The sequence below is a fragment of the Pimephales promelas genome, chromosome 5, assembly GCF_988280905.1.
Source record: "Pimephales promelas chromosome 5, fPimPro1.hap1.1, whole genome shotgun sequence".
NCBI classification, from domain to species: domain Eukaryota; kingdom Metazoa; phylum Chordata; class Actinopteri; order Cypriniformes; family Leuciscidae; genus Pimephales; species Pimephales promelas.
Window position 1 is genome coordinate 12,740,931 of NC_142773.1, and position 21,333 is coordinate 12,762,263.

A 21,333-nucleotide genomic window follows, 5' to 3' on the forward strand; every position below is an offset into this window, starting at 1 on the left:
ACGAAAGATGGTGTCTCAAAGTTGCGGCTGGTCATCAGTTTGTCTGTAAATGCACATTTTTGATCAATGTTTTCCACTTATGATGTCATTTTTAGCGAGAAATCACTATTGTAGTCTTTAAATATTAATTTAGTTTTCACCGAAGCTCGCTCTATTTTGCTGTAGATCATTAAACCGTGAAGCTGCCTCAGAAGTCTGTCCCAAATCAGTTTCGTGAGGTACCTTCATGTGGAAACGTCTAGGTCTTTTTTTTATTTATAAATCATTAATAAAGCCCATTGCTTCTAGCATATTGAATCCTAGCTTCATCCCTTCACCCAAACCTGACACTAAACACCATTTTAAATGTGCATATTCCTACTCATTTTAGAAAAACAGAAATTTACTTCAAATACTGGTACACTATAGACTATACACTACAGACATAAATGTTTGTGGCACCAGTATTTGATTTCAATTTGTAAAAAAAAAAAAAAAAAATCAGTAAGCTTTCTTTTTACAAGACATACTATATTAAACAACTTTTAAATACGTAGCATTTTATTATTTTAAAAAATAAATCATGATTTTTACAAATGTTGTGTGCCACCGCAATTGAAGAATGACTCAACACAGAAAATAAAACCACACCACACCCGCATTAAATCTGATTAGAAAGAAAAATGATTGATTTTCTCATGTAACACAGGCAATCAAACCAACCAACATTAGGCATTCAGCCCAATAACATGGTAATAATTAATAATAACGATTCACGACCAGCACTGCAAATGACCACGTAAATGTTATTTCCACCCGTTACATTAGCAGTTCACCTGTCCACGTGATGGACTCGTGCTTAGATCTAAAGTGTGTCATGGCAAATACAAATCAGATCATTTTTCACAATAGAACATCATGAGAAAATAAAATGTGCAGATACTGAATGAGGGGAGATCCCATAGAGAACGGTGAGAAAGACAGACCTTTTCACCTCCACCATCAACAACAGAAAGAGAAAACGGATCTGGTAGTTTAAGTGTGTCTGGAGAAGCTCTTGATCTCTGGGACAAACTAAAGGTGCCCTTCGAGAGGAAGATCAGCATGAATTATGAGAGTGAAGAATGAGAGATGCGAGAGGAAGAGAGATCTGGTCCAGAGGTGACCAAGTGGGCGTCTACATGGGGAACTTACTCAGGCCTTTGGATAGCATGTCATCTGGGTTGTCCTGTGGAGCGGTCAGGAAGGGAGCAACGAGAGAGACAACAACCACAAGAGTACATGGGTTACTGAGACACTCTAAGGCCTGGTCCAGTCACTGGACACAGCAGGCACCATGCGTTCTCTGTCCACGGGTGTTGCTGTGATGCCTGCTGTGTCCAGTGGAGCAGTGCCCACCTCTGTCCTTCATGACCTGCTGCCCTATTCTCACCCAAGATTGCGCTGCAGTGCCGCTTTCTGTACTTACGGTCCACATCGTCCATTTCCGGCTCACTCGCCTCCTTGTTCTTGTAGAAGGTGAACTTGCGGGAAAAGAGGTTCTTTTTACGCTTGTCATTGAGGGACTGCTGAGGAAGAAAAGGAAGGGGAGGGCAAAAGAAAAGAAGGGAGGGAAAGAGGGCTGTCTAATGTTCATATGGAAAAAATAAAAGATGATTGTTTTGCTCTTGGCTTTGTGGACCTCTGATGACTTGATCAAGTGATTCAAGATACATTTGACGATCAATTTCTCATAGATAGGTGTTTACTCAATTAATGGAGGACGTCACAAAGTAAGAATTGTACATGAAATGCATGATGAACTGAAGTGGACAAATGAATGGATTTTGAGTCGAGGACTCAAAAAAAAGCTAGCAGCAGGAAATCTCGAAGCATTCAGATTTGCATGCAGAGGGTAAAAAGCATGTACGTGAAGGCCTATAACTGCTTTGGTTGTGGCCACATGCCACAAAACAAAGCAAGTTGGGCTGATTTATTGGTCAAAATATAGTATGAAATCCTTTGCTGTGGACAGAGCCTGTATGCGAAACTATTTAAAGGGGTCATGAACTGGCTTTTTAAATTTTATTATATTGTTGTCTGAGGTCAACTTATGACGTCCGCTTGGTTTTTGCATTCAAAAACATCAAAATGAATAAGTAATAGGCTATTTTGTACCCTAGTTTTGAGCCTAGCTGAAAAAAATGCTTGGTTTTTATGGGCGTCTCGTACTGAAGACTTGGAAATAAACGCCCACTGCTGTGACTGGATAACAGTTTTGCATTTTATAATGAGTTTCAACTCACCCGTCGATGCACTTGGGGGAAATTGTTTTAAAAAAATGTCAAATTTTGTAAAATGGCAACCGGAATGATTCGCCGATACATGTTCGACCCAGAGTCTGAGTGTTGCACCATTCCTGTCAGATCCAATATAGACGGCACAGCACCGTTCTTTAATCTTAATCGGACTGCAAATCCAGTCTTCTTTACAAAACAATCCTCAGTGAAATGAAGCGAACAGACGGACAATGTTTTACCTCATCAACTGGATCATCATTAAAAATAAAGTTTGTCCATGCAGCCCTATAGGAATCCAGAGGAAGCATTTGCAGTGACTGTCTTCTTCCACAACCAGGCACTGCACAATATTTTGTTTTGCTCGGTAGCTCGATCCGGTTTGTCATCACGAGGTAGGCATCTATGTTATTTGCTATGCGTGTAATGCGTGAATTGGTGGGCGGGGCTAAACCGGCCGTGTTGAAGTAGCCGTTTGATCTTCTTCTGCGGGGGTGGTGTTTTATCCTCTTTGACGTCATAGTTCCTCACTTTTAAAAATGAGTCTTTTGCTGAGGCTGGTGTCAATAAAAGCTTTTATTGAACTAACAAGGACGTTTTCAGTTCTGAAACTTACAGGATATTCTTATAATATGATGACCTCTTAGATGTCAAAAAGGAAAAGGAAAAATTTGATTTCTCAGTTCATCACCCCTTTAAGTAATAGTAACTACATGGCTCTGTTCTTCGGCACCAGGAGTATTGGTGCATTTCTATTCTTACGCGGTGTCAGTTATAAGCCTGGTTGTTTGCACTGCAACACTGTGAGTTACTGGAGAGCATAGCATGGTAGGCAGAAGGAGAAGAGTGTGAGGATGAAGGACAGGAAAGGAGGAGGTGTGGCATACAGAAGGACGAGCAGTCCGACATCAATGGCAAGCGTATTTGTCCTTCGTTTTCCTATCATGCATGTTTTGTCGGCTGTTAGATAATCTGGTGTTTTGACTTCTATGCCTCATAAATGAGTTATAGATGTATTACAGTATTGTTATATGTGTTATATATAACATATGGCCGTTTTTGGGCCTGCAACACTTGCAGCTATGCATGCTGTTAATTTAGACCGGACCATTCATATGGCAGACTGATTAGTAAACGTAATCCAGAATCTTACATTCCACTGAATGCACTGACTGAGCATTATTAAATGTGAGTTAATATAAAACTTTCAAACTTTCACAGAGGTAGGAACATTATATAAACATAATTCGTAAAGTCATTTAAATTGCATTTCAATGCCATTCTAGATACAAAATGTAAGCAACAAAGACGTTTTGTTCTAATCCCTAGTGAGTTGCCTACTTCTACAGCATTTTAGACATCATAATCCAGAGGTTGTTCCATAAGGAAGGAAACAACATTGTGTTGCCTTCTAAGATACCTTATTTTGGCCAAAATCAACATGTAAACTTACCAATATAATTGATCCAATTGTTGGGGTCAGTAAATTTGTTTTAAGAAATTAACACCTTTAATTTAGCGAGGACGCATTAAATTAACATTTTTGTTACAAAAGATATACTTTTCATCAAAAAATTATCATAATGTATTGTGCAGCACATCTGTTCAATATTTATTGAACATCGTAAGCAGCATATCAGTTTTCTACATTGATAATAAGAAACATTTCTCAGCATAGAAACATGAGACATTGAATACTGGAGTAATTCGTAGCTTTGTCAGGACAGGACTAAATAACATTACAAAAAAACATTAAAATAGAAAAAATTTGTAATAATATTTCACAGTATTACAGTTTTTATTGCATTTTCAAAAACGACCCCAAACTTTTAAACAGTAGTGTCTGGTTTGCAGAGAATACAATCCCAGGACACACTGTGAGCTCAAAACTTTATTCAAGATTGTAGACAAGTTGAGAGAAATGTCGATTAACAGAAAAGTATATAAAAAAAATCCTGACACAACTTGACCCAACAACTCTGACCCAAATTTACCCAATATTTAAGTGTGCTAGGTATTTTTTTCTTTATTACATTATTGTCAATTTATCTTAGAAAATGAACAACAAAATTGAAGTGTCAAGTCTTATGTTATTTATGGAAAATAATGAAATAAAAATTGCAAATCAGTCACGAAGTTCAAGTTCAGTAAGAAAGTGGTCTTAGAAGTCAAACTTGCAACTCGCTAGGTTTTAGAACAGAACATTGTTCTTATCTTACTAGGTACTGTATGCATGTGTGAAATGGTTCACTCACCCCTTTTTCTCGTGACTTGGAGTTAAACTTAACTGTCTTTAACCTGGCTCTCTCCTTCTTCTCCACTCTGTAGAGAAATCACAAGGATCTCAGATAACAATAGCTGTTATCCACTTTAAATCCATGTTACACTGCATTCTTCACGGCATCAAAGCAATTAACTGTTTTATGCAAATCCACACAAATGGCGTGTTCAATGTTCAGTAGCATACTGCAATGGCCAAGAATCTCTTCTGTCTCATGGTGTTTCTCATGTATGTTTTCAGTCGACACAAGCAACAGTTTCACATGATGAAAACTCCATGACTCCATGGGGGTGGGGGTTGGTGATGGGTCATCCCATGCAGGCGTAAACAGGGTCTAAAACGTTTTGAGCTTGTCCACTTTCAACCACTTCAAGATCAAGAGGTAGTCGAAAAACACATTCTACTGGATTGCTTTTATAGTGTAGGATTGCTGGATTGCTTTTGTCATGTGGTCGAATGTGTTCGCCTACTGACCTACTGCGTAAACATAAGGGGAAGCACAAGACAGGATTTAAACGGTGTTGGCTGGAGACTCAAGTTTGATTTAAAGATTAAAAACATCCCAAGTATGATGTTCTCTCTCCATTCCTGATTTAGAAATGATGCCTCCCTATGGTTTTCTGTTGTCTCTGGGTGTGTTTAAATGTAAATTGCGTAGATAGATTGAAAGATCAGAAAAGACCTACATGCATTTACCCGCCCATAGACCCTCTCCTCGAAGAAATCAGGACAGAAGTGGTTGAAAGTGGACAAAAGAGACTGATTAAAACACTGTCTCCCTTGTGTACTTGTGTTCCGATCAGCCAAAACACATCTTAATACCGGGTGTGAACAGGGCCGAAGACATGCACTTTAGGCTACAGAAGTTATCAGCTAAGTACTCAGGTGCTGGAGGACCTGTGATTGTGATGTTATTTGGTACAAATAAAAAGTTTACAAAGTAAACCTTAACAATTTATTTTTTTGTTCGTTTTTTTCATTTTCTTAACCTTCAGTCTCTCACCTTCTCTTGCTGGGGATAACGCCCATTTCCTCCACCTCTCCTTGAGGAGTGACCTGCCGTGCCTGCCACCACTCATCATCTGAAGCGTTAACCACGTGCAGGATGTCCCCAAAACTGAAGTTCAGGCCCTGGCTAGGCAGCCCTGAATCCTTAGTTTTATCATAATCAAACAGTGCCCTGCAGAAAACAGTCGAAATAAGACCACAGGGAAAACACAGACTAGATACTTGATGCATTATCTGAGTGCATGTGGTGAAGTCTGACAAGAAGCTTTAAAAATTGCTGGCCCATTTAAATCAGGAGTGTCAAACTCAGCTCCTGGAGGGCCCCAGTCCTACCGAGTTCACTTACAACCCTGCTTCAACACAAGTAGTTTATAAATAAGCCAGAATGACTTGATTATCTGGAACAAGGGCGTTTAATTGGGGTTGAAACTAAACTCTACAGGGCTGTGTGTGAACTAAACATTTCAAATCAATTGTGAAATTTGTAAAAAAAAAAATAATACTACATTTAGGGCCTGTTCTCAACAAGGATGATAACTATAACAGCAATAATAGAGATGTAGTTCTAAAAATTGTTCTAAATATAAAAGAATAGTAGAGTCCACGCCAAAACTATAAGGCCGTGTGTCCACCAAAGTGTTTTTTTGCCAGCTGAAAACGCTAGATGCTCTGCTGTAGACGCTGTGCTTTGGGCGCTTTTTCCGTTGAGACGTTTCGTTACTGTGGTACAGAATATCCGCAGCACAGTTTACTTGTAACCGATTTCGCAGATAATTTGTTTCATACTAAAAATGTATTTTTCATCCATTAAGTTCGTTTAGCTCTGCTAGTTGATGTTGTACAGAAAGAATGTTGTGACAGTTGGTCAGTGTGGTTTAGTGTGGTTTAGTCCTCCACTGTGATTGGACGGCTGGGTAAAAAGTGATGATGATGAGCGCTGCGTTTTATCCAAAGTTGAAAATTTTTCAACTCCCGGCGACCAGTAAAAACGCTGGGCGCTCGGCGCTTCAGCATGAAAAAAAAAACGCCCAGCACCTCGTTACGCTCATGGCGTTTAAAAAAACGCGGCGCTCCCATTGAAAACAATTGAAAACATACGCCATGCACGTGGAAAAACGCTTTGGTGGACACACGGCCTAACGATAGAGGCACAGAGGAACGATATCACTGGAATCGCGATAAAAAAAAAACTATAAAAAAAATTCAGAATCAGAATCCATCCTACTTTAAAGAGCTTGAGCGTTTAAAGTGGCAGATGACAAAACTGCAACATGCGCTTAGAATAAACAGAACATTATTGTCCTTTGGTATGGACGCTAATATAGTTGTCATTACAGCTATCGTTCTTAGTGTAACCAGGCCTTTAAAGTTGGTATGAAACAGAAATTGTGGCCTTTTCCCCCCTAGCTCCAAGCTCTAGTGATGAATATCTGAGAGAAACTGCTTCTTGAATGAGAAAAAAAATTTAGGGCGGCACTTGATATCCATCAGGACTTGATTGTACTGTTGGATCGCTGTTGTTAGCGATCTCATGTAAGTGACAGGTTGCTAGAAGAGATTGTGCAGTGCTCAAGTCATCAGAGAAGAGATGTCATTGCGAGATAATGATGATAATAATGATGTGCACGAAGAAATTATTTATAATAACTGCAATATTAAATATAAAAATAAGAATTGTCCATTTTAATTTAATGGTGACTTTACATGCTGGTGACCAGTCCCTTGTAACATATTGGTGTAAATTTGTCCAGTACCTGACGTATAGTGATCTCTTCTGATTGGTCCTCAGGGATCCTGAGCCTGAACTGATGCTACTGTTCATCATCTGCTCTCTTAGGTCATGGATCTTGGCTTCAAATCGGCTATACTCTAAAAACACAAGGCCACAAAACGTCAATACTGCCCATCTCCCAGAATGCTGCTGTTGAATGCAGTCATGAAACATTTGTGTGTGTAATAGATAATAGTCAAGTCAAGTCAAGTCAAATATATTTATATAGCACTTTTCAACAATACAGATTGTATCAAAACGGCTTCACAGTATCAATCAAGACAACATCACAGTGTTTGTTTATTCATGAAAAAAGACAATCAAGACTGGTAGAGCTGATCAATGGTATGATGGGTCATTTAATTTGAATATCCCCAACTGAGCAAGCCAAAGGCAACAGTGGCAAGGAACCAAAAAACTCCATCAAGTGACCCGATGGTCTCCTAAAACTCCATCAGATGACCCAATGGAGAAAAAAAAAAAACCTTGGGAGAACCCAGGCTCAGTCGGGGGCCAGTTCTCCTCTGGCGTTTATGAACTAGAGGCCAAATTTACAGTAACTGTTTTTAAAAATGTATATGAATGCCAGGCTAAATAAATGCGTCTTTAGTCTAGTTTTAAACTAGACCTATAATAGACTTCACAGAAGAATATTTGTGTATAAAAAAATGTTTTCAACAAAAGACATGATTTATACCAATATACACGGGCGGTGTTTTCATAATACCATTTTATGGCAAATACATTTAATTAACATATCTAATCTAATCAAATCTCTAAAGAACATGGGATTTCTGCCTAAGGTTTTTAAAAAGGGACACTAGGCAGTTAAAAGCACATCTTCTGCAAAATTGTTCATCAAGGGGAATGCAGGAAAGAGCATTACACATTTACTGGCATTGTTAACAGTGTAATAATGGTCTGTAGGACGAGTTGTACAGTAAGCCTTGCATGATTCAATATCCAAATCTAATTTTTACGAGTTCTACTTCAGACCCTGACCTGACTTAAAGACTCCAATGAGTCAATTGATGGCTATAAAACTGGAGTATTGGTTTATTGGCTTTTTACTCCTTGCAACAACACAGCTAAGAGACTCCTGCTGATCGGTGATTGATTTCGGGTTTGTTTTTAATGGGTGATCAAAATAATTGACTATGACTCACCCTCTGGTCTATACTGGGCAACGATGGTAACGGTTTGTCCGGCGTTCTTCAGGGTTGCTGCAGCCTGTTCATGAGTGGCACTGCGTAGGTCTATTCCATTCACCTAAGAAAAAGACAGTCGTTTTTACATCTATACCGCAAGCAGTGTAACAGTGGTCTGCAGACTGTATCTATTATGTATAATAACTATTATCTATTCCATTCAGCTCAGTATGACCGCTGAATACTGTAAGAAATACAGTGGCCACTGAAACACTCACAGACACCAGGCGGTCTCCTTTCTTCAGCTCTCCACACAGGTCTGCAGGGCCTCCGGCCAGGATGAAGGAAATAAATATGCCCTCTCCATCCTCTCCACCCACTATGTTGAAACCAAGCCCTGTAGAGCCTCGATGCAGCACCACCTTCCTGGGTTCCCTGCATGACCAAAAACAACACAACATATGTCCTTATAGACTGACATAAATACTAAACTTACAGACTTGTATAGCATCGCACACCAAATTGTTCATTGAGTCCGAAACAAACAGCTGGCAAAAAATTCTTATATTTTCCTGAATCCAAAAAATTTTGTGCGGCGTTCTTTGTATTGTACGTGTTGTATTTTAACACTGGTCTTCTGACTTTGAAACAGGTGATTTAGGTGAAACACACAGCCACAAACGTCAATACTCCCCATCTCCCAGAAAACTTCTGTGGAATGCGTTAACTATACATTTATTTAATATATCAAACAGTTCTTTCTCCAAAGAACATGGGATTTCAGCCTTTGGTTTTTTTGTGCATTCATAATTTGTATGCATAAAACTGTAAACTACATCATTTTTCTGTCTTTTCAAAGAGTTTACAAGAAATTTAGATGGAAGAGGTGCAAAACAAGCACTGACTCTGATGCTGAAAAAAATGTAATAATCAGAAACAGTAGATTCAAAATCCCTACAAATGCAAAGAATCCGCAACATCTACCATACACGAGTCTGTTGCAACTAAAAGCACATCTTATCAAAAATTGTTTGTCAAGGGAAAAGCAGGAAACCTGTAATTTTTGGATGATGCATGCAAGAATATCAGAGAAAGATGTGATATACTATGAACAAAACACCTTTTATATGGAGCAAACAACATAATATAATAACATTCAAGAATCATATTTCTGCTTTTAAGAGAATGTAATTGCCTTGAATATATTGCACCTGTATGTCAATAGTGGAGTGTCAAACTGAAAGGCAAAATGAAAATATTTTCTGTGGTAATTGATATTATGCCACAATAAACATTGCTTTAAAAGTGCAGGATCAGTGTATATAACTGTCCTCTTGGAGGCACTGCTGGTCTACTACTGCACACAGCCTTGTTCTACAACAGCATCAAAAACATCCCTGTGGCTATCTTACAATACTGAGTCTGATACTGTAGTCAAACACCATTTGATCACATCATCAGCTTTTGCCAACTAAATAGAAGATTCCTCTAAAAAACAAAACTGAACACAATGACATCTAAAATGCTCTTTTCAGGCTACTTTGTACTGTATGCTTTATTATTGTGCTCAAATTCAACCCCCCCGTGCACCTACATGGTCAGATTAATAGAATCGTTTGTTCTGTTGGATTACGACAATCTTGTTTATTCATTTTCTGGCAAGCTGGTTAAGAGGCTTGATGATGCGCTGCGGTTTTTATGAAAATGAACCAACATGTGATGAGCTAAATTTGGAGCTTATTAAATCGCTAAATCGGCACAGACGTGTCATTTCAGGTCGGATTTCTCTAAACGTCTGCTGTTGCATCTGGATAAATGTTTTGACCACTCTTTTTGAGTCCAGTTTGATTTTTGATTTTGTGGGGGGAATTCTAAAATCAAAATGTGTTTAACCCAGTAAAATCAATACATATGTTTATCAGACATAGAGGGAGGTGCTGAAAGGGGAACTGCTGTCTGCCCTCACATTTGACAACTCCCTCAGTGAAGCACTGCAGCTTGGGTCAGGTGACCTGAGCAAAAGTAAAAAGCAATTTGATATGCCAGTGAACTCTTATTGAAGTTCATGACATCATTCTGAACATGACAGGTGAGCATCAGACAGAGGTGGAAAGAGTACTGAAAATTTGTCCTCAAGTACAAGTACAAGTAGTTGCTAAAATAATACTCGATTACAAGCAAAAGTACTGGTGTTAAAAATGTACTTAAGTAAAAGTACAAAGTACCCCTCTCAAAAACGACTCAAGTACTAATTACTAATTACTTTTAGCCTGTGATATTTATTTACTTTTATGGAAACCAAGTTATAAAAATGGTCTAATATGATTATTATTATTAATGAATTATAATGCAAAATAAATAAGCTTATTGGGTTATTTTATTTATAAACTTCTTTTTTTTTCTTACAATAAAGATTTCCAAAAGTACCCTACTAATATTTCAAAAGTTTCAAAAGTTATCAGCATTTAGCACTGACACAAATGTGCCATCTAGACAGACTGACAATCAGTGCAGTTACACTGTTATGCCAGTGGGTCATGGCCGACTTTGTTTTTATGAGAGAACATTTAATTTTAAAACCTTTCTGCAGGCCATATTATTATTTAATGTACACATGAGTGGGGTCAAAAACATTTTAGTTTGAATTTTATTTTATACTGTGCATTGTGCTAAATAAATAAATAATTGTAATTGATTTATTCTTTGAAAATTTTATATTAATTTATGCAATTGCAATGCCTTGATTTTAGGAAAGTTTGTACACAGTCATAGCCATAAATGCAATGATGCTAATAATTGGCATAATTTCTTTCGGTGTTTCGGTTTTCGGCCTTGGTTTCCCCTTTTTCGGTTTTCGGTTTCAGCCAAGAATTTTCATTTCGGTGCATCCCTAGTTTCAAGTGATGTTTTTAGTCAAATTATCGTGAGGTCTACCCAACTTTAAAAACAAAAACAACTGAACTATCACATATCACTGCAGAAACAAAGTTTCTATAAAACGTCTCCTTTCCTTCCTCTGTATAAGAACAACTCCTCCATGTGCGGTCATGGGCACTCGTCATCTGGTATTTCTTCCGAATTTTCAATGAATTCAGTGTCTCGAATGTCCATGTCCATTAGAGCAAAGTTCTTTGATAACTCTAAAATACAAACTGAAGGACGTGTGAGGACGAATATAGCTCTCCAGGAACCGGGCTTTTTTTCCCGCTCCAAATACAAGGGTTTTTATTGGCCCGCCCAAGATCAGTTATTTCCATTGGATACCCAAATGCTGGTCAAAGATTTGAATAATTGTTGAATTCAAATTGTACAAGTACTTTGTAATTAATGGGATTTTTAAAGTAGTGAAGTACATTACTTAACTTAATTTGTACTTAAGTACAAGGAAAATTACAGACTAAAAAATGTACTCATAAAAGTACAAGTACACGAAAAAACTACTTAATTACAGTAATCTGAGTAGTTGTAATTCATTACTTCCACCTCTGGCATCAGAGCACTGACCTGCTCAGGCAACACTTTATACTAATAATCATGAACAGCTTGAAGCTTCCCATTTGTTGAACTCGCAAACAATAAGCTTATAAGAACAGGATTAATCTGGTATTCAACTGGTGATGGCGCCATCGGTGTAGTCTGATAAATTAATATGAGCTGGCCAAAACATTGGTCTATACAGACAGACAGTGTTGCATCGTGTCTCATTGTTGCATTGTGGCAAAATCATGAGCATCATAGTAGGTTTATGTAGCCAATTTTGAGGCAAATACCTGGAAACATCATCTTCCCCCGCTGTGGTCTTTAGGGTCGGGGAGTAGCGTCCAGAATGCACTGGGGGCATTGGCTGGCTCATATAGCTTGGAGGGCTGATATGGTTTTCCACGTGTTGGGAATAGGCTGGGAAAGAGAAAAACAAGATCAACATGACCGAAACAAGTCTATAACGTCTTGATCTGAATTCCCCAAGAAGCTTGAACAAATCATTTCCAGGATGTCAACTTTGCATAACCCTCCAAAATTGCACAACTATGCTCTTCCGCAGTTTGCATACCTAAGCTAAACAGACACACGTTGACAGTAAATGATACCTTGGCCTGAGCTTTAACACCTGGGCCTCCACTGCGGCTCTGCTTACATGGCTATCCATGTGGGTGAAAAAGACCTGGAGGTCAGGGTGAAACTGAGCCTAAACTATCCTTATCTCACCTGTCTTTGTCTCTCTGTAAATGTCTCATTTGAAACAGGCAGTTGGCTGAGCTCATGACAAAAGGCTGCCTGGGTATCGGTACATCCTCATATGAACTCTGTTGATTGGAAATAAGTGTGATCCGTACTTGCATAATGACAGAATGATGGTAGGAAATGGATATAATAGATGATACATCAACCAAGACGAGTAAATTAATAATTTTCCCAACATCGCTAATAATGTCTGTTTGCCGATATTTGCCATCAACAGTTACAGTGGTAATGTCACTAATGTGGAATGCATTCTTAAACATGATGCATTTGTTGTAGTGGCGAAAGGCAGGGTAACAAAGCTCCCATCTTTGACCATGTGAAAGATTGCTCTCTCCCGTGATGAGATGTACACCACTTTAATGGGATGAGACCAGAGATTCAAGACCACAATGTATTTAGAAAGAAACATCTTACTACACTCACTACATTTTATTCATCTATGTGTCTATCCAGGTCTGTTTATCCTGTGATATGAGCTAACTGCTGGTTGTGAGATGTATATTTGGACCCATTTGGTGGGGAGCAGCAGTGGAAGTGGCTTTTTCTACTACAGTACTGCAACTATGGCATACAATAGAACGAGAGGTTTAGCTGCAGAAACCTCGCTTTACCCTTAGGCGGAGCAGAGCAGAACAGAGTGGCACGATTAAAAAAAAAAAAAAAAAGCCCAACAGATGGGAAAATGCATGCTTTATGGCTCTCCATGGGGACAAAAATATAATCTACTAACACGAGGGCTCCCCCTCTGCAACACACTAACCAAATAAAGCAGATCAGTGTGCCCAAAAACCACACTCAAAAAAGAAAAGCGCTTGCACACCATCTACAAGCTATAAACAGCGTTATTACCATTCTGAGTCAGGCTGCTAAATGATTGTGCACACTCAATAGAATTATTTCTCATTCATTAACTCAAGACTCAGATTGGCTCTGTGAGGCCAGTGTGCCATCGTTCCACATGCTGCCCTCAATGCATTAGGATATTGCTGCTTGGATTAGCAATACACACTTGACCATGTGATCCCAGCCATGATTGAATTTGCTATTTGTCTTTCAAGCCAAGCAGAGCAAAGCATCCTTGTCTGCTGGCTCCACTATTATGTATGGATGGGTCTCAGAGATAGTGATTCTTTCTGTAGCTATATCAACCCTAGCTATCTTCCACAACCTAATGAGCTGCCTGCTAATCATTTACTGGTTAAGAAACTGACTGATTTGGAATGTGCTACATAGGCAGAAACTCTTTTTAACACTTTTCGGCACTGAATGTATGTAGTTCGTGCTACGGTTGCCTCTTCAAAGGATGCAGGTAATATTGTTGTGATGCAATGGTAGTAGAATAAATGTGGTTCTAACTGGTTGTTGCTTGGATGGAGGCAAATCTGAAAGTAAGCTTCCAGTCCATTGTAAGAAAGGGGAAGGGTTTCAGCGGACTGAATTATCAGAGAAATTCAGTATACATCACCAGAGTAAAGTCTGTAGTTTTACTGGAAGATTAAGTTGAATTGACATTCTGATTTAAAAGGACAAGGATTATTAAAAGGATTGCCATCAACAATCAACCATTAATCTTCCATGTGTTATGAAGGCACCAATATACAGTACCTCGGCTGCAGTAATTCTGCATGTGATCCTTCTAATTAGGGTCATGGACCTTTTCTCTTCTAGTGGTTTTGAACTGATTTCTAGACTTCATCCCTAATAGGTCGCAAATTGTGACCGATATGGGGGTGGTTTTGTCTAATTGTCCTTTACACAAGGGGGATCAGTGCAAATGAGCAGAGTTGTGCAAGCATTGACATTGAGAAAGTAGTCATCCTTCATCGTATTAGGGTACATGGCAAGCATTCTTTTTAAGGATTAAAAACGAGTGTGTCTAAAGAGAGTTGTGTGGGGCACATCAGAAGAGGTAGAGAGATCAAGGGCTTTTTATGACGAAAGCTTGTCTGATTGGATGGTGTGATGGTGTGTCTGTATGAGTCTGGGGTCTACAGCCGTTGCAGGGCTTAACAGTGGAGAATAAGGGTGGTTGATTATGTAAATGCACTGTGGGCAACCATGGGGTGGGTACAATAACTTTGATTACCGGTAACTTTCATTCAACAGACTTTAGCTTACTGGAAAGTTATTCTGGTCATCTTCAAAAGTCAATATATTATAGGTCAAAAGCTGTAGCTTTAGTGCTTTGAAGCTACAGCACAAAGCTAACGTTTCATATGACTTGCGTCAGGCTTGCATCTCTCAAAACAAGCAGCCTGTGGTGCTTTGACATCCACATGAACAGCACTGCAGATGAGGATTGATAACACAAATGGCATTCCCATGCTCCGTCAGCACAGTTGTTTAATTGTCACGTCTATGAACACGTGTCAGATGGACATCTTTGACCTGCCACCTCTTGCCAGAGACATTAAGATAAAAATATTTGGAGTAAGAATAAGCATCTTGAGCATTGAGTTTGTTTGCAACAGATGTGTCAAATAACTTCTATCTAGATACACAGATACCCCTTTTCCACCAAGGCAGAGCTGGTGCGGAGCCAGAGCCTAGTTTCAAATCGGCTCTTTGTTTTTCGACCACCAAAGCACCAGCTCCGAACCAGTAAAAGTGGTTCTTAAGTAGCACCAAATCATTACTGGTCTAGAAGAAAGAACCGCTTACGTCAGCGGCTGGGGGCGGGGTTACCGTGACCAACAAGACGAATAGAAACTTGTGACCGCCATTTTTTAAATAGCAGCTAATCATGCTAATAGCAGCTCGATAGTAATCTCCGTTAATGCAAGTTACGGCGAGCTGCACAGACATGCTGTATTCACCGTGTTTGGATACCGATGTAGGTTTGCAAAGCCATGAGCATAAATAGTAACGCAACAACCGCCATTGTTGATGGAAGGCTTGTTCAAGATGCTTCGGAGCAGCGTGGACTGATCAGAGAGGCGGGAGTGTTTGGAGAGTTTACGACTCCTTCTGCTTTTGAATCGAATCTTTTTCTAATGTTTTTTTTTTCTTCTCAAAAAGCTCTCGCAGTTCGAGATTTGCAGTGCCGAACCATCTCGAATAAGCCTGGTGTAGGGCTGCACGTTTTCAAATTTTTCATTAACCGTTAACAGAGGCCCTTAGCGGTTAATACTCGGTTAACCATAGTGTGCGCGCCGCAACCTCGAGATACAGACTTAATTTAACACCTTTAATAACTGGTTGGACAAGTAGGTGCATTTCCATCACCCTTCAAACTGAAATTGCCAATTGAAAATACGCACATTGGAATTACGTCCATTTCGCAAAAACTCCGCAATTCGAAAAAAAGTATTTTTCACAAAACTGCAATGCGACATTTTGTGTGTTTTGGGTCCGTGTCCGCAAATAATAATAATAATCATCATCATTATTGTAACATTTTATTAGGCTAAATATTTAGAAGACGCTTTTATCCAAAAAAGGAACAAAGCACAACTAAACACAATATTTTGACGTAGGCTATATCCAGTGTGTGTGCGGAGTGTGGAGCGCACACTGATGGCTGCGAGACGCCCATGCAAACACTTGCAGTTTCCTTTCAGTGGAAACAACTTAAAATACTCTTTCATTTCTGGTCATACAGAAAATAATAATACATTATTCACAAAATACATTTATTTGGCGTAAACTCACAATAACAAGAAAACGTTGTGCTTTTGTAAAATAAATTAAACAATCAGGCGCGCTTTATGACCTCCGTGAACTGGAGCGCAAGAACTGAAACAGCCACTGCATTCGAATTTGCTCGTTTTAAATTGGACATTTAAAGCTTTAGTCTACAGAGGTTATATCCTTTGTTTTAAATGTCCAATTCAAAACGAACAAATTTGAATCGAAAGCTAATATCTTCTGACTAAGTAATTATGTAGCTAATTATGTATTGCTCTCTCTAAAGATGCATCCAGAGATGGAGATAAGTTTTTAGGTGAAACTGATTTAGAAAACAATAGTTTATTAATAAACAATAATGCCTCATTATTTTATATTATTTTATTATTAGACACATTTATTATAGCCTAAGCCTATAAATCACCTGTAAATACCCTTTCTGTAGGCGGCTCTACAGAATGTAGGCGGCTCTACCCATTTCTAATTTGGCCTCAGAAAACCAGTAAAATCAATTTTTTTCCTTATTAATTTGTCAAATATTTTAAATATTTAAAGGGGCAAAAAAAATCAAACAAATATCTGAAAATTCGTCTATATTCAATTGTGTTCAAATTTGCGTTTTAAAAAACACAACAACTGTTCATTTTTCATTTTGCAATTAGGGATTAAATAAGGGGAAACGAATGAACACAAAAGTACACTGACCGTTTAGACATAATACGAGGCAGAGTTAAAAAAAAAAAAAATTCATTAAAGACCTCGATCAAGAAATTCACAATCAAGACCTCGGAGCAGAAAAGAGAGGGAAACACCCAGGAACTCTGTGTCTTTCCTGCCATTAATGCTTGGATAACACACCATGTCTCCTTCCATAAATAATAATAATGTCTAGTGCGGTGGCTGTGATATAGCCTACCAACATCCGTTGCCATTATTTTTGGAATGACTTACGCAAAAGTTTTGTGCAAATATGTATTGACGTCACTTAACCGAGCAAAAAGGTTTTACTCGGTTATGCAATTTTAAACGGTTAATCGGTTACCATGGACACCCCTAGCCTGGGTGTGCCGCGCTAGCGTTGCTGGGCAACATGAGATGTATACAGTGACGAAGGATCTGGCTCTGTGATGGCTCTCTAGTCTGTGGAAAGGCAAACCGATTCTTTGAAAGTTCATCAGTCGAACCAACTCCGAACCAGCACTAGCTCTAGCTCTGAAGCAGCACATGGTTTGTGTTGGTGGAAAAGGGGCTAGAGGCTACAGACATACATGCTGATGCATCAATCGTTGTCTCAGTTTTAAAAGGCCAACTGCAAATAGTGTCAAAGTTGAAACTGCTTAACAATGCTTAAAGGTACCGAAGGTAACACTATAGCTTGACGTATTGCAACCGGGGAACAATGACATCATGTATCATATTTTAGGCCTTAAGGACATGTTCATCTAATAATATTCGTTACATTTATATAGCGCTTTTCTGGGTACTTTACATTGCGCTTTACATTGAAGGAGGAATCTCCTCAACCACCACCAATGTGCAGCATCCACCTGGATGATGCGACGGCAGCCATATTGCGCCAGAACGCCCACCAGACACCAGCTTACTGGTGGAGAGGAGACCGTGATGAAGCCAATCAGTATATGGGGATGATTAGGAGGCCAAGGAGCAAATTTGGCCTGGATGCCGGGATTATAACCCTACTCTTTTTCGAAGAACAACCTGGGATTTTTAATGACCTCAGGACCTCGGTTTAACGTCTCATCTGAAGGACGGTGCTCTTTCTGTACTGTGACAGTACAGTGTCCCCGTCACTATACTGGGGTGTTAGGTCCCACACAGACCACAGGGTGAGCGCCCCCTGCTGGTCTCACTAACACCTCTACCAGCAGCAACCTGGTTTTCTCAGGAGATCTCCCATCCAGGTACTAGCCAGGCTCAGCCCTGCTCAGTTTCAGTGGGCAACCAGTCTTGGGCTACAGGGAGATATGGCTGCTGGATAACCGAGGTTTTCCATCAAACCATCTGTGTTCACTGGGGGTTTTCCATCAAAAGAGACAAATCATGTTGACAAATCATCCTCCATGTAGGGGGTGGCTCACGACGATCAACAAGCCAATTAAAGCTGAAATACACTAAATAACTTTTTCCAGATTTTCAGTTTGGACGTTATCATCAGTTGCTAAAAGTCTAGAGATTTTCAGCAGTCGGATCTGACTGACAAAACTGCATTTTGTATGATGGGAACAGATTTAGACTATGATTCTATCCTGTTGAACATATTGAGCTGATTTTAGAACACAAATTGTTTTCATTTTCATTTCGCATTTAGGTGCTCGTTTCGGTGCGAGTTTGTTGTGTTCGGACTTTGGAACAACGTTTTTCCTTTTACCATACAAAGTCAGCAAGTGTGTGATGGCTGGAGTTTTAAAAACTGTTCAGATTGTTGTGTAGTGTATTCCAGCCTTCAGTTGTCCAACAACAGACTAGTTGATAAGTGAGATGGACGAATTTATTTGGATTTCTTTTTTTAGTTTTTGATATTTTGGGCTATGGTGCTTTACTTAGCATGTTATGGGCTTTAATTAGCATGTTGAATATAGCGTATTGTTCTCTAGTTGTTAGACATGTTAAAAATAGTCAGTAGCAGGGCTTGACATTAACTTTTTTGCTCACAAGCCACTGTGGCTAGTGGTTTTCCAAAGTTACTAGCCACTCAGCATTTCCACAGGCCACAATTTGGACACCAATAGGCCTACCATAGGGAAAATAACTACCATATAGATATTTTTAATAGCATCTCATAATTTGGCAGCCGGTATATTAGGCTGCTGTTGCTTTAAGATCTGACGCACAGACCCATTATACTCTTTTATATAGCCAATATATGTATATGCACTTTGGGTGTGAGCCCAAAATCTGTGGGAATGAGTCAAATTCTGCCCAATAAGTGTAATCCCACACCAGAATTCAAGCCCTGTACCACCAACAATATTCATCCAGAGCAAATAAAATGAGTGAGTACAGGGTTGATGTGTCAACTCAAGTTTCAGATATTTCAGTATCAATATGTATCAGAAGATAAATATTACTGCCAACAGTAGCTTGATAATTTCATAGTGCAATTGTTAAATATGTCAGTCTAGCGCTTGTTTACACAGAAAACAATGGAAAAGCAGTGCAGAAATTGTGCTCTGTGTGAACGGCTTGGTTGTGGTTTTGAAGTAACCAAGATTCTCTATTTCTGGAATATTTTTAATGAACAAAACAGCAGCTCCGCATCAAGTGGGTTATACTGAATAGGCTAAGAAAAACAATAAAGTGTATTTAAAACTCTTGAGGAATATTCGAAAGTCGAATAATAATTTAACAGTCCTAGTAGTCCGACAAATAAGCATCTCAAAAGGTTGCTTCCCATGTAGCTCAATGGTTCTTAAACTTTTTGACTCGCTGTACAACACAATATTCGAAGACTCATTATATGGCAAGGTATTTCTAGTATTTCTGTAGAAATTATGACAAAGTTGCTTGTTTTCAAATTGAATTAAAATGGTTTATTTTAAAGTGCTTAAAATAATTAACCAAGATTCATTTACAAGTTACGTAACTGTTTTCTTCAATAAAAACAATATATGAAGAGTTCAGATGCAAAAGCCTCTAAGTGCCATTTGAAATTTTCTTCTAGAATGATCATTTTTATCAAGCTTGTATATTCAAGTTCAGTAATTTTACTTAAATTACAATTAATAGGTAATCGTCATTGCAATTTAAGTGAAATTACGGAGCTTAAATATACAAGCTTGATAAAAATGATCATTCTAGAAGAAAATTTCAAATGGCACTTAGAGGCTTTTGCATCTGAACTCTTTATTTGTTGAGGAAAATAATGGAAAATATTTTCAGTTTAAATTTGTATAACCCTTATATCATTCTAAGTGTTTTTAGGGTGCTATTATAGATTACAGATTAGTTTAATACAGTAAAAATAATGTATTAATTTAAATACTTTCAGGTCATCAACCCCCCTTGGAAATTTGGTTGAGAACCATTGGTTTAGCTGTTTGAAAGAATTAATCTTGTGTAAATGCCTGTCCAAAAAATACATCCAAATGGGGTCAGGTGAACCTGAAATTAGACTAATTAGGGCTTCCTTAAGATCAATTGGTTTAATAGTCGTTCTGGCAACCAACCAACTAGTCTATTTTGAACGTGTGTTTTGCACATCCCTAGTTGATTGACACATAAAGATGATATTGTCAGGCCTCAGCATTACTCTAAATCATTAGTCTCATGTTTAAGGGCAGGAAGACACACGGAGGGGCATCTGTGCAGCGGTGACTTCACCTCCTCTGCACTTAAGCACAACGTAGGCTTTAATGGCTGCGGGGGTGGCACGTTCAGTCAAGAGCAATCGATAGTAGTTTAGTCCTCCCCTCTGTTGCCTATTAGTGCTCCTGCTGGCAGGGCTATGAACAGAGCACAGATCAATACACTCACTGCTGGGCATGGGCCTCACACACCGCAACAATCTGGTCTGCACAAGTACCACACTTTATCCCACTCCCACCATCACCACATTTCACCGCTTTTACAAATGTTTCCATCGAGGCTTATGTGTAGTGGGACTGAGAGATGTTTTGAGGGAACTTTTCAATGGTATTAATGCATAACATAACCTACCTCATATTACTACTGTAGACTTTGTGCTTTAAATATCCACCTACCTGACAACTCCCTCACTGTATTTAATATTGAATAGTATAAGAATATAATCTGTGACGTGTCTGATGTTAGTCAGGTCATTTTAAAGAGGAACTCACAATTGGTGATGTCAGGAGGAGCAAAACTGTCATTCATGAAGACACTATTGGGTTTAGCCACTTTCAAGTAGACCACGTCTGGGGTATTTTTCAAGGCAGTCACGGCATGCTCATGGGTAACCTCTTCCAGACAGGAGCTATTCACCTAAGACCACCAAAACACACACAGACTTTTAGTCTGTTT

General features: G+C 38.9%; 1 protein-coding gene across 29 annotated transcripts in view; it reads right to left on the bottom strand.

Moving 5' to 3' along the window:
* dlg1b (discs large MAGUK scaffold protein 1b) overlaps positions 1 to 21,333 on the bottom strand; it is a 140,537-nt gene that overhangs the window by 13,146 nt on the left and 106,058 nt on the right. For 14 of the 29 annotated variants that reach the window (XM_039672758.2, XM_039672756.2, XM_039672768.2 and 11 more), the window contains 8 exons: positions 21,150 to 21,294; positions 12,234 to 12,360; positions 8,742 to 8,898; positions 8,482 to 8,584; positions 7,299 to 7,413; positions 5,540 to 5,716; positions 4,511 to 4,577; positions 1,174 to 1,207 (listed from right to left, as the gene is read on the bottom strand). In XM_039672758.2, coding sequence (XP_039528692.2) covers positions 1,174 to 1,207; positions 4,511 to 4,577; positions 5,540 to 5,716; positions 7,299 to 7,413; positions 8,482 to 8,584; positions 8,742 to 8,898; positions 12,234 to 12,360; positions 21,150 to 21,294 — 925 coding nt within the window. Of the gene's footprint in view, positions 1 to 1,173; positions 1,208 to 1,447; positions 1,548 to 4,510; positions 4,578 to 5,539; positions 5,717 to 7,298; positions 7,414 to 8,481; positions 8,585 to 8,741; positions 8,899 to 12,233; positions 12,361 to 21,149; positions 21,295 to 21,333 lie in introns of all 29 variants that reach the window. The other 15 variants (XM_089130982.1, XM_039672751.2, XM_039672754.2 and 12 more) reach the window with 2 other exon arrangements.